Source organism: Lissotriton vulgaris, unplaced genomic scaffold (genome assembly GCF_964263255.1).
Source record: "Lissotriton vulgaris unplaced genomic scaffold, aLisVul1.2 SCAFFOLD_817, whole genome shotgun sequence".
In the NCBI taxonomy this organism is placed as follows: Eukaryota; Metazoa; Chordata; class Amphibia; order Caudata; family Salamandridae; genus Lissotriton; species Lissotriton vulgaris.
Window position 1 is genome coordinate 123,800 of NW_028255577.1, and position 12,516 is coordinate 136,315.

The 12,516-nt window shown below is 40.8% G+C and overlaps 1 protein-coding gene across 1 annotated transcript in view; it reads left to right on the forward strand.

Moving 5' to 3' along the window:
- The window catches only part of ATP6V1D (ATPase H+ transporting V1 subunit D), a 110,336-nt gene extending 104,473 nt beyond the window's left edge, over positions 1 to 5,863 (forward strand). The window contains exons 8-9 of the mRNA XM_086951984.1: positions 1,161 to 1,239; positions 5,231 to 5,863. Of these exons, the coding sequence (XP_086808110.1) occupies positions 1,161 to 1,239; positions 5,231 to 5,375 (224 nt within the window). The 3' untranslated portion in view covers positions 5,376 to 5,863. The remainder of the gene's footprint in view (positions 1 to 1,160; positions 1,240 to 5,230) is intronic.
- The last annotated feature ends 6,653 nt before the right edge of the window (positions 5,864 to 12,516 follow it).

Below are 12,516 nucleotides of genomic sequence, written 5' to 3' on the forward strand. Positions count from 1 at the left end.
CTCCAACAGAGATCCAATTCCCGACACTATCGGGCGTCCAGGGGGAGGGAGTTTGTTTTTATGAGTTTTGGGTAGCGAATAGAAGAATGGTATTTTGGGGCCCTTAGGTGTTAAAAATTCTGCCTCTTTTTTCGATATCCAACTATTCGTTTCTGCCTCATGTACCATTATTGCGATCGTGTTAGTTAGTCTCTCAGTGGGGTCGGTGTCTAGATGTCTGTAGAAAGTTTCATTGGACAATAGAGCCAAACACTGTTCATTGTATCCTTCTTTTGTGAGGATTACAACCCCGCCACCCTTGTCTGCGGGTTTGATTATAATATCCTCGTTGTCTCTTAGTTCGGATAGTGCTTGTTTTTCTTTTTTCGTCATATTGTGGTAGATTTTTTTCTTATTGTCTATTTCATCGATCCCTTTCATTATTGCTTGTTCGAATGCTTGAATTTCAATAGGCACTGTTGTGGATGGTGGGCAGAACTTAGATTTTCTTCTTAGATTGGTATCTCCCTCCGTCCCTTGGTTTGGTGAATTGCTGAAGAATGCTTTCAATTTCAGAGTCCTGCAAAATTCAGAGACTTCACATTTGAGCTTAAATCGGTCAGTAGTGGGTGTATTAACCCTCCCTCTTGTCTCTCTTCTGTTAATCTATGGCTATGTTTTCCAAGTGTCAGTCCTAATGTCATCCATCATCTCACTCAAGGTCACTCAAGGTCGTCTAACATTAGGGCGGGGGTATTACTGTGTCTGGAACAGCATCTGCCATTCTGTTAAATACTCTGGATTGCACTGATGAAGGTCTACAACTCAGCTCTTAGCAGCACTGGTGTGAAGTAGGTAGAACTCCCGACAGAGAAGCCTAGATGTTTAGCATTGAGTGTTTCCATTATTGCTCACACTGCTTGTACTCTGGGGGTAGGCCGTTAGTGTTGGGTAGGAAGTTGACGGTAAAGCTTGGAAAAGCTGTTCGGGCAATAATATGAATAATTTGGGTTTACATATTTAGCAAATCTGTATAGTGCAGACCTAGCAGCAAGGAAAGTGGAGCACTGTGTACACAAGAGGAACAGCACATCATGAAAGAAACCTTGAAGAACATGAGAAAAGGGGGTGTCCTCTTGTTTTCTAACTTCACCTCCTGCCCTTTCTCTTGTTTTCTGTAGTGATCATTCCCAGGATTGAGCGGACTCTGTCTTACATCATCACTGAACTGGACGAAAGAGAGAGAGAGGAGTTCTACAGGTGAGTTTTGGCCTCCTTGCGTACATATGTATTCTGCTTACACCATGGTGCTTGAATATTTTGGTTAATTACAGTCCCCAATACCAGAGCAGCAGTAATATTTATTATTGTTGTGACAACACATAGATTGTTAAACTCGTAAAGCAGCATGGTTCAATAAATAAGTATCCTGTCCTGTTAAGAATCCAGTACTGAGCAGAGAAAAGATTGTGTTCATAGTTGAGAATAAACACAGTAGTTCCATACAGTAGACAGGGGACTCTCCAGATTGTTAGCAGTGCATTGCAGAGGTTTGTAAATACTCACTTTGCCCCCAAAATGGTGTTGAAAATGTAGGTAAAATGACCAGGTAAAATGCCTTGTTTTAATTCTGCATGATTCTCTTCAAGGAGTATAGCCTTTGGGGAGAGGCTGGAGGCTTTTTGAATGTACACCTACAAGTGAATTTAAGGACCCTGGGCCATATTACCAAGGTGAAGTATTGCCGCTTTTTCGGCGAATTGTGCCGGGAAAGCGGCGATACTTCTAGCGCCCTATTAACAAGGGCATGCTAACGCCTGCCTTAAGCCCACTTTGCATGTCAGCGAGAAACATCACTAATGACCTGCAAAGTGGGCGTTCCCACGTCCAACCACATGTAAAATGTGGTTGGAGGTGGTAACACCCTATTACCAAGGCAGGTGTTGGGAGAAGGAGACCTGCAATAAACTTGTTTATCGCAGGTCTCCCAACGCCTGCTCTGATCAGGTGTTAGGCATTGATAACATGGGGTGTGGTTCATAAAGCTGAATGCACCCCCCCCATATTATCAAGGCACACATTAGCGTGTGACAACAATGGTTGTTTTCACGCGCTAATGTTTCCTATCCCCGGCTATCGCCGGATTTAAAATCGCCTATGTGTTGCGCGTTGATAATGACGCGCTAACACGGCGATAAAAGCCGGTGATAGGAAATGTGCGATGTGCGTTTTTGAACGCACATCTTGGTAATATGGCCCCCTGTCTTTATTGCCAACTGTTTAAAGTTACTCTGCATTGTTCATGTGTGCTGAAAATACTAGGAAGCAGATAGATCAAAACTAACAAGGTAACTAAAGGGCATAGGAAAAGTGGAGAAAGTCCCTCTGCCCTGGACAGTATTTCTGTTGACCGAGATGGGAAAGGACTATGTGGAGATAAACCTTGTACTGTTGTTCTCCTAGTTAGTAATGGCACCTCCTGGAGAGCACTCCATCATGAGATCCACTGGTCTTTATAGTCTAGAGAGAAACACAAGAACTAAAAGCTCATTGCATTGCGGTAATGCCCCTATTCAAGTCCTTTTTATAATGCTAATCTATCCTGTGTTGAGCTCAAACCTGTGACCTCTTCTTTTTAACACAGTCCGATCCCAAATATTGCTTTGAGAAATTGCTTTGTTAACTTTCTGGATGCTATACAGTTCCTGATCTCAGCAGAGGGAAAACGCTTGAAGAACTTATGAATGTGCCAGTCTGTAATGTAACTGGTGCTCATGTAAAGTGCGCCAGTACCTTTGGGTCGAGTTTGTGCTATATAAATCTGCAACAAAATTATATATATATATATATATATATATATATATATATATATATATATATATATATATATATATATATATATATATATATATATATATATATATATATATATATATGTTATTGCTGCCTTTCTAATGGCGATGGCCAACGTGGTGGGGCAGAATAACTTGAGAATAACTGCAACTAAGATAATGGTCTTAGCAGCCCCCTAAATCACATGAGTTATGAAAGTGCGTCCCTTTGTTATTACTGACCGCTTCATTCCAACTAAATTTGTGCCCTTGCATTAGTACAGTGGGAAAGACCCTTTTCTTGATGGCGTGACCTACATGGATGGCCTTTAGTGTAGTATCACTACCTACTGTACCTCATCTTTAACTGCCTCCATGTTGTTGTTTTGTCTCTACGTTAGCAAACATTGATTGTTATGTTGCAGGCCCCTGGGTCCTCCTATACTTGTAGATGTATGTTTGCACTATTCCTATAGTGAGTGAGATTGAGATGTGTATGTCTGCTTAGTGAATGACTGTGGGAGTGTGTGGGACGTTCACAAACCCTTTTCCCTGTATGAATTTTTAATGATGACACCTATTTAGCCCTAAGAGAAAAATATTTTTCCTGTGTTTGTATATATGCTTTAGAAAGTTTTCCCATGGACTCTATTTATGAATTGTCATTTTTTAAAAAAATAAAAAATTCTCTATTTTCTCAATCAATTATGCTGAATGAGTTTTGATATATCATTGGCTCCGAAGCGTTAATCTATGTCACCCCCTCCTTCTTCCTTTGGATCTCGTTAATGGGACCATATAAGTATACCCTGGCAGGGTAGTTCTCGCTTTCTATTATACCTTTTCTTGATGAGAACCGTTCCTCTTCGGGCACTGGATTCAAACTGTCTCTGGCTTGGTATTGGCTGAGGCAATCCCTGGTCTTACAATTCAGAGACCATTGTTTTCAAAGCTTTCTCCGTGGCATTTAAAGCAATTCACACACAAAGGTTTCAACCATAATGACTAATGTCCCAGCACTCTGTTCAACACATCTTCCTACTCCCAGATCCCAGATTCTGGTAGATGGCCATGCTTTATTTTACGTTCTGATTGAAGCCGAAAAGTAAAAGTCACTTTTTTAGGACGTCTCTATAAAATGCTGCTTACTATTGTAGCCACGTGGGAGCAATGTGTTCAGAACAATTGATTTGTGGTTCATTTATTTTTGTTGAATGTCCAGAGATTATTTAGATTTTTAAATACCATAGCAGAATTGTCATATGGGGAAGAAATACTGCAGGATGGCGTAGGGTGATGCGTAACTTAAAATGTTTAAAAATATTACACCTGAATTAGCATTATGAAGTTGACTGCCTGGTCTGATTGTTCCATTTCCTCCACGTGGGAAACATTAGTCCATGGTTTTGAAAATTAGGATCTCATCAGAAGGTACCTAGGGGGAAATATATATCCTTGGAGATTGGAACAGAAGGTATTTTGTTAGCTAGTGCCTGATCATTTTGCATTGGAACACTTGGGGAAGAGTCTCAAAACATCCTGTGATCTGAAGCTTCTTTGACGAAAAACAACGTGTAATGTCTGAACCCAACTCTAGGCAGGTGTATGCAAAGTATGTGAATCTACAGCACTACAAGCTACTAACAGATGCTCACAGGCTAAGTCATGCTTTTCTTAAAGCCACAACTACACCTGCTAAATCTGGGGCAATGCTTCAGTTATTGTACTGCTTTCAGGATAATCTGTTCAACACACTGTTAGGTAATACATTTAAACAGTTATATTTACTTTAAATCGTCACTGTCAGCCTTTTGGTGGCCTATGTGGTTTTAAAGATGGAGGAGAGAGTAGGATTGCTCATACTATGTGCACTTGGGCAGCAGAGAGCGGTTTGGTTCCAAAGGTCTCTCCTTGTCAGAGCCCTAGCACAGGTACCTTTCATGCTGCACAGGTCTGTCTACAACACAATGAAAATAGTGGACAATGCCATGTAGCACCCCAATCTGACACCCAGCAGCACCTGTATTTTATCATTATAACAGTGTGCAGTCGATGAAAAGCATTGTCAGCTTTATGTTTTATGGACCCTTTCATGCGATACAACGTAAATCATTTGAAACCAAGAATAGATATAGTTGTCATCTATCCAGGCCTCCGCTAGTCTTGATATTCTGTTCAGTGGTTAAGATGCCTCGATAAATTTCACTCTTGCAAATGAGTCACTCAAAGTGCTGAAAATGATCTTTGAAGATCGGATGTGGCCCTTTCCCCCCCAGATGGCCAAATCTGTTGGTGTGATCAGGCTCAGCATAGGATGTTTTCTGGAAACCCCAGAATCAATCTGTAGTAAGCATTCAGGAGTGTACTTTTTATGCTTCCAAGAACTGCTTATTGTTATCCATATGGGTTTTGTCTTCTAGATTGAAAAAGATTCAAGAGAAGAAAAAAATCATCAAAGACAGGGCAGAAAAAGAACGAGCCGAGCGCCTAGCAGCAAACCCTACGATCTCCGAGCCAGCAAACTTACTTTCTGAGGAACAGGACGAGGACCTCTTGTTCGAATAACCTTTACTGCACATTCCAGTTAGCAATGAGAACAAAAGGGCAGCGTGTTGTGAGGTCATACATGTATATGGGTTATATTTATAATGTTGTACTGTTTTATGTTCACAAAGAATGAGAGGCAAACTTGTTGGAAAATAGTAATGGAGGCGCGTGCAGCTTGCGTATGCAGACCGGAACTGGACGTATCAGAGCGTGAGCTGTCATGGACACCATGAAACTGTCATCTGTGTTGTGTCTTTTTAAGAGTATTCTGCCAATCAAATGCAACATTGTGCCTGTGCTGTACAGTGAAATAAAACACATTGGTCCTCAGGTCTTTTCAATTCTTAAGTATTCCATGATTAAACATTCTTTCCCTTTGATCCCTGAGCCCACCTTGCCAAAAGTTTGGCTCCCTATCAACGGTCCCATCACTAGGAAGTGACCCGAAAATAGCAGCAGCGTGTGCTTCCAAGCATCGAGTTCACATAAAATGTTCATGTAAAGTATGTTCAGATGTCCTTGTCTATGTAGGTCTTTGTATTTTTTTTTATACCAGAAATCCAGAGTGAAATGGGCTTGCTGTGTAAGGAAATAGACAACAAACCTCTGACCACATGAATAGAAACTGGTATGATGAGAGTGACCTGATTTTTTGGGGGGGGGGATTTTTCTTTAGATTTTTTTTTGAGAATTCAAAGGGCCAGCTGACAAGAAAGTACTGTGGGGGACATTTTGATAGGACAAGTAACATCTTGGTCAAGGCGTGAACCTGCTCCATCAGCATTCCCCATGCCATGGTGATGCGTATAAGTGCCTCTTTCCTCATCCCCTAACCTCCAGGGAACTTGGTGTTCAACCCCATTGCCTAGGGTCCAGTCTTCTCAGCGGAGGCGGTTACCTGATTCTAGAAGTGTTGAACACTGCTTCTAGGTTTTTTAGTACTGAAAATATTGCTGGGTACCTTTGCAGCCAAAGCTCCCTTGGTCTGACCAGGATCAAATTTGCTACTGGTCCCTCTAGTGTCTTTTATGAATGATCCCAACTCACGGACGCCTTGGCTCTATGTAAATCTCAACTAACACAGATGGTTACTGGATGTAGGCCCTTGCCATCTGAAAGGACATCTTTGGGAACTGGGTCCTAGCCAGTCGATTTTCCCTCCATAAGCAGCATCGGTGAGGTATTTACCATATGTGGTGAATACAGTTACCACCCCCAACCCCTCAAAGTGAGGTGTTTACCACATGTGGTAAATACCTCCTGATCCTTCTTTATAACTTTCAATTGAGGTACAACATTTGATGTTGGTATTTAACACTCCGAATTCCACATGCTTTGCCTTTTTTGCTGGCCTTTTTCCCCAGATAAATTTGGGCAGGTTTGACCTGCTGGAATGTATCAAGGGAAAACTTAAAGGGTTTGATAAGTATCACACAAATTGTAATTCTCATCCCTGTGCAAACACGTTTGATAGGGATCAACAATGTATCTCTGAATTTGTAATTAAGACCATTGAGTCCAGCGCACACTGGTCTCTGGGCTCTAGTAAATTGGAGTATTTTTTCCCCATCATCAAACTTTGACCCAGTGGAAGAGAGAAAAAGGAGGACTAAGATAAGGCATTACAAAGGAAACATTTACTAAATAGGAATTGGATCATGAAATAGGAAGTGTAGGGTGATGGAATGAAGAGGATTGAAGTGGACTCAAGACTAGGTATCTTTGGTATTCAGCAATCTGAAATGCCTGTGGTATGCCCCTAAGAATATGTGTTCCTAGCTTTTGCTGCTGTAGCTCACATGCTCTGCATACGCATGCTATCTAATCTTGGGTGCAGACATTTGTAAGTAGTTTTTCTTTGAAGTCTTTGGCCCAAGATATCTTGTGATTCCTGCCTTCGGTAGAGTGCACCAGGACAAAGACTTCACCTTCAATGGTTTTTTCCCACCATCGGGATTAGTCTCAACTCTATCTCTGGGACCATCAACCATTTCTCTGTTCCTTTCTGGTTTATTAATTGAGGTGTAGATATACAAAGGGCCTGCGTTACCTTTGTGTCACACAAGGTGACGCAAAGCAACGCAATCCTTTTTCATGGGATTTACTAAGCCACGCACATCCAACTTACTCCAGTATTGGAACTTTCATAGATTCCCATGCTTGTATCCTGCCCCGGCGTCTGAATGGGAGTCCCCAGTACACATAAAATAGCAATATAAACTATCACTAAAGCAGAACCTAAGGCAAGGCCCATTGCTGTTTTGCAACCTATCCACCTTTTTTTGTAAAATAGAACAAAAAAATGAACAACCAATCAGATTAGCCTCACCCCCTAGAACCTTCCAGAGAGCAGCAAAGAACCTCAGATGTTCTTCAGCACGTTGTGCAAGGGAGTCTAGCACTTGGTTTCTACAACTTTTTCAGTTTTTTTCTTCAACAATTTCTTCAGGTTGTCAGATAAACAGAAGAAGGCCCTCTTTAAAGCAGGTGCTACCTGTGCTAAGGAGAGGTTATATATTGAAGACAAGGACTCGAGAGACCACTTGATTCTTTGTCCGAACCTTACCATATACTAAAGTGCAATCATTTGTTTTTTTCTAAATAGGCCACACACAGATCTATTATCTAGTCCTAAAGAAGACCCCATACGGACGAGCACAATATCGCCATTAGAACCAGGGGTCAAAACGTTGACGCTTTAATGTCAAGTGTATATGATCACCCAGAGTAATTGAAAAATAATCAGAGAAACCATTTACTGGGTTGATATTTTCTTTACAAAGCTGCACACTGTGTTTATTTTTGCAATATATGTCCTCTCTTCCTGTGTCATCAGTGGGAGGCAGAGTTTCATATTTCCTCCACAACTGGCAGCAAATATCATCAGACCGTTGGGTATTGAACATCATCCAAAAAGGCCATACCCTGGAGTTTGTCCAACCACCACCATCCAAGCCCCCTCACGCCATGGTATTGAACCATCTCCGTCTGCTACGGTTAGAGGTACATCAAATGCTCCTCAAAGGAGCTATAGAACCGGTCCCTATTTCTCAAAGAGGAAAAGGGTTTTACTCCCGGTTCTTCCTGATCCGGAAGACGTTAGAGAAGTGGCACCCTATACTAGATCTGAGGGCGCTCAACACCTAGCTCATCAAACAATCCTTTCGGATGGTTTGTCTACAGGACATCCTTAGACTTCTCAACTCAGGGGATTTCATGGCCCCTCTAGATCTAGAGGACGCTTATTTTCACATACCCATTCACCCAGACAGGCGGTTTCTTCACTTCACAGTAGCAAAGAGCCATTTTCAATTCAGGGAGACTGCGATCTGCTCCACAGATCTTCACAAATGTATTTGCTCCGGTAGCAGCCTTCCTGCAGAAACAAAAGCTTCAGGCCTTCACTTACCTCGATGACTGGTTGCTAAAAGCTCTTACCAAACAGGCAGCAGTCATAATGTGTACATGCCGGTTTGCCAATCTCAGCCTAACCATCAACAATCAGAAGTCTTCTCTCTGTCCATCAAGGACAGCCAGATTTCTGGGAGCCATTCAAAACACACAGTAAACAAGGCTTTCGCGACCTTAGAGAGGCAAGAGAAGCTAAGGTCCATGGCTTCCAGATTGTTCAAATGGTCACTTTCAGTTTGCCTCTAGAAGTCCCTACTGGGTTCCATCTCCTCATGCATACCACTGATTCCTCACTGCAGATTACGAATGTGTCCACAAGAGGAGCTAGGCTTGCAATGGCACCAAGGCGATGAATCCTTCGATGACAAGATCTCAGTTACGGAGCAAAAGCACTTACGTCTTCAGACTATTCTCTATGGTCAGTGGTCAGTAGTCCCTAGTCCTAAAAGTTCTATCTTGAACGAACTAAAGACTTCAGGAAGTCTTCTCAAATGTTTGTGGCTTTTAGTGACCCTCATAAGGGGTTTTCCCTTTCCAAGCAAGGGATCGCTCGTTGGATTACCAATGGTATCCAATATTGTAACAAGGCAGCAGGCAAGCCCCTGGAGGGTCAAGTCCGGGCTCATTCCACGAGGGCGATGTCTTCTTCTACCGCCCTCTTTGCTGGTGTTTCTATCCGGGAAATATGCTGTGCAACGACCTGGTGCAGTAAACATACGTTTACAAAGCGTTACTGCCTGGATTCTGCGAAGCAGAGTGATAAAACAGTCGGCCAAGCAGTCCTGAGGAACCTTTTTCAGTAGTGGTGAGCTTTCCCTTTCATCCCTCCTTCCATATTATTGTTTTATCAGCTTTAACACATGTTGAACCTTATATATTCATGTTTCTGAAGTTTCTAAGTATATTGTTGAACACTGAAAATGTCTTCATGATTGTTTACTATGACTTTGTTCCTAGTTTGCTATTGGTAATGGTTCCAAAAAATGTGCTGATTAACTGCTAGCTACCCTGATACAAGCCTGGGAATCTATGAAAGTTCCAATACTGGAGTAAGAAAACAAGTTACTTACCTGTAACTTTGGTTCTCCAGTATTGGAAACTTTCATAGATTCTCATGCGACCCATCTGCCTCCCCTGGGAAAGCTCAGCTTCTTCCATCTTCAGTGGTTGGGTTACCCAACGGCTAGGAAAATCTGAGGTTCTGAGCTTCTCTCAGGCGGGTTCTAGGGGGTGAGGCTAATCTGATTGGTTGTTCATTTTTTTGGTCTCTTTTTCAAAAAGGAGGTGGATGAGTTGCAAAACAGCAATGGGCCTTTGTTCTGTTTTAGTGATGTTTTTTATTGCTATTTTATGTATACCGGGAACTCCTATTCCGACAACGGGGACTGATACAAGCATGGGAATCTATGAATGTTTCCAATACTGGAGAACCAAAGTTACAGGTAAGTAACTTGTTTTCATATTTTACACATTCTATATATTTTTCCGATATTTTTTACAACACACAAAAATGATATTTCCTAATAACGATATTTTTGACTCGATATTTTGTCCCCAAAAAAATCTTTCTTCAATATTAATTACTTTCATATTAAAAAAACGCGATATTATAGCAAGATGATATTAAAAATGTGATATTATGTCTAATTCACATATATACAAATTGTAGTAGCTCGAAAATTGTTCGGATAACCACACTATCACCCTCATCAGAAATAAAGTGGGACATAGGCTCGTTAAAACGAGTAAATATTCGAGGAGGAGCATGGGTAACTCTGCTGTGCACCTCATTGAACCTCAATATTGCCACCCTGTACTACTTATAACATCAACTCAGGACAAGGAAAAGAAGAGCCTCGTGAACTGGGATAGAAAAAGTAGTTTTTGATAATAGCCTTCCAAGTGCTCCCAGTTCACCAGGTCTAAAGATATTCTGTATCTTAAAGCCAAATTACTAATCTGTGTTGTATTGCCTTGTAAAATAAATGTCCTCCCAGAGTCAATGAACACTAGACACCAGAACCGGACCTGGAAAACATCCAGTCTGGTTGTCACGAAGCAGCCCATGGATATCTGCCAACCAAACAGCAACAATTTATCAACATTTTGTAATATGAATTCAATAAAGCGATTTTGCCAATGGGCTCTAAATCTATTTCTTGTTAAAGATACATTACAAAATTCAGCTCCTAGAATTAGAATGGAGCAATGCTCCCATCTAAAAAGCAAATGAACAATGTGGGGAACCAGTTATCTTGAAAAAGTTTGCAAAACCTGCTTGGAAGCCCATCTTCTACACAACTTTTGTCAGCAGGAGCAACATAATAGTGCAAAAAATGTCTTCTGCTTGAACAGAACTGCAAAAGATCTGCTGTTCTTCAGGCTCTGCTGGAGAATTCTGTATCCTTCTAGTTCAAGGTAAACATTCCAGAAATAGTTAAATAAATGTCTCTGGTCCTCATCCGTGCGTTTTTTACAGGTTTTGTTCTTCGACCCAGAACAGAGACCATAATGGATTTGTTCATTCAGATCAAAAGCTTATCCAAATAAATACCTTTTGGAAAGATTACTGTCTTCTAGTCCTCTTGTTTTCTATCACTTTCACTACCCTAATAACTTTTAGAACAGCAGTTAGATTGAAAGATGATAATATTTTTCTGCCTGGGATCTTAGCTGCTTTAGCTTATTCTTTTATCAGTAGTTGCTATTTCTCCAATAACTTTAGTCCCTTTTTTGTTTGCCTCCTGTCACTAAGTATTACTCTAAAATAACCTGTTCATGTCTTGCAGATCCTGCTGATACTTGCATAAAAAAATCACTATCAGTCCCGAGTTACACCAGATAGCTCCTTTGCAGCACTGTGACGGTCTCCAGCAAAATGTATTCTTGCCAGATACGCTTCACATGGTTTGCAAAGAAACCATCCAGGATCACTGGGTGCCCAAAAATCAAATAGGTACATTATCAGGTCCTTTAATTAACTAAGGTAATCAGTAATAAAGCCACAGTATACCTTATAAAGAGTACAGTTTCATGGCCTTGAAAAGTAACATAAGAAACCTTCCTAGCTTGTCTTGTTTAGTTATACTATACTTTAGTAGCTCTTTTTCTGTTCCGTGACAAAGAAAATATTTCAAAGTGAATTAACAGTAAAAAATAATTTATGGACAGTCTGGCTTTAAAATACAGGTCAAGTTAGAAGACCTTAAGTTAGCATGGATATATTTGCATTTATCTGAAGAACAACAAAATATGAGAGTACATGCAGGAGTTCCTCTATGAGGAGTCAAGTCATGTGTAACAAGGAGGAATTACGTTGCTTCAACTATGCCCACCTTCTTCCTCAGTTCAAGAAAGATTTCAATAGTTTGCATCTATTTTCTTTTTCTATAGTTACACATTTTATCAAGATTATATTTCAACAGTTAATTTTTGCTTCAGTCCATTTCTTATAAACTTGAGAAAATGTTTTCCCCTAAACTCAATAGAATGATTATTTCCTTTTTTGAGCTGGCAAAACTCTGCAGGTTACTAGGAGAACCTTTTGACCTGTTGTGGAATACAGAAGATGGGGTCTGTTGGGTTTACAACTAACTAATTATATGGCAACTTTATCCTAGGTTCACCAAAGAACAGCCATACCTGATCTGATCTACCAATTTGGTTCTGTATTTTTGAAAGCTTTAGTTTAAACATCTTTGAGGAAAAATGCATTGTCTTTTATGCAAAGGGTGCAGCTAATATGTCA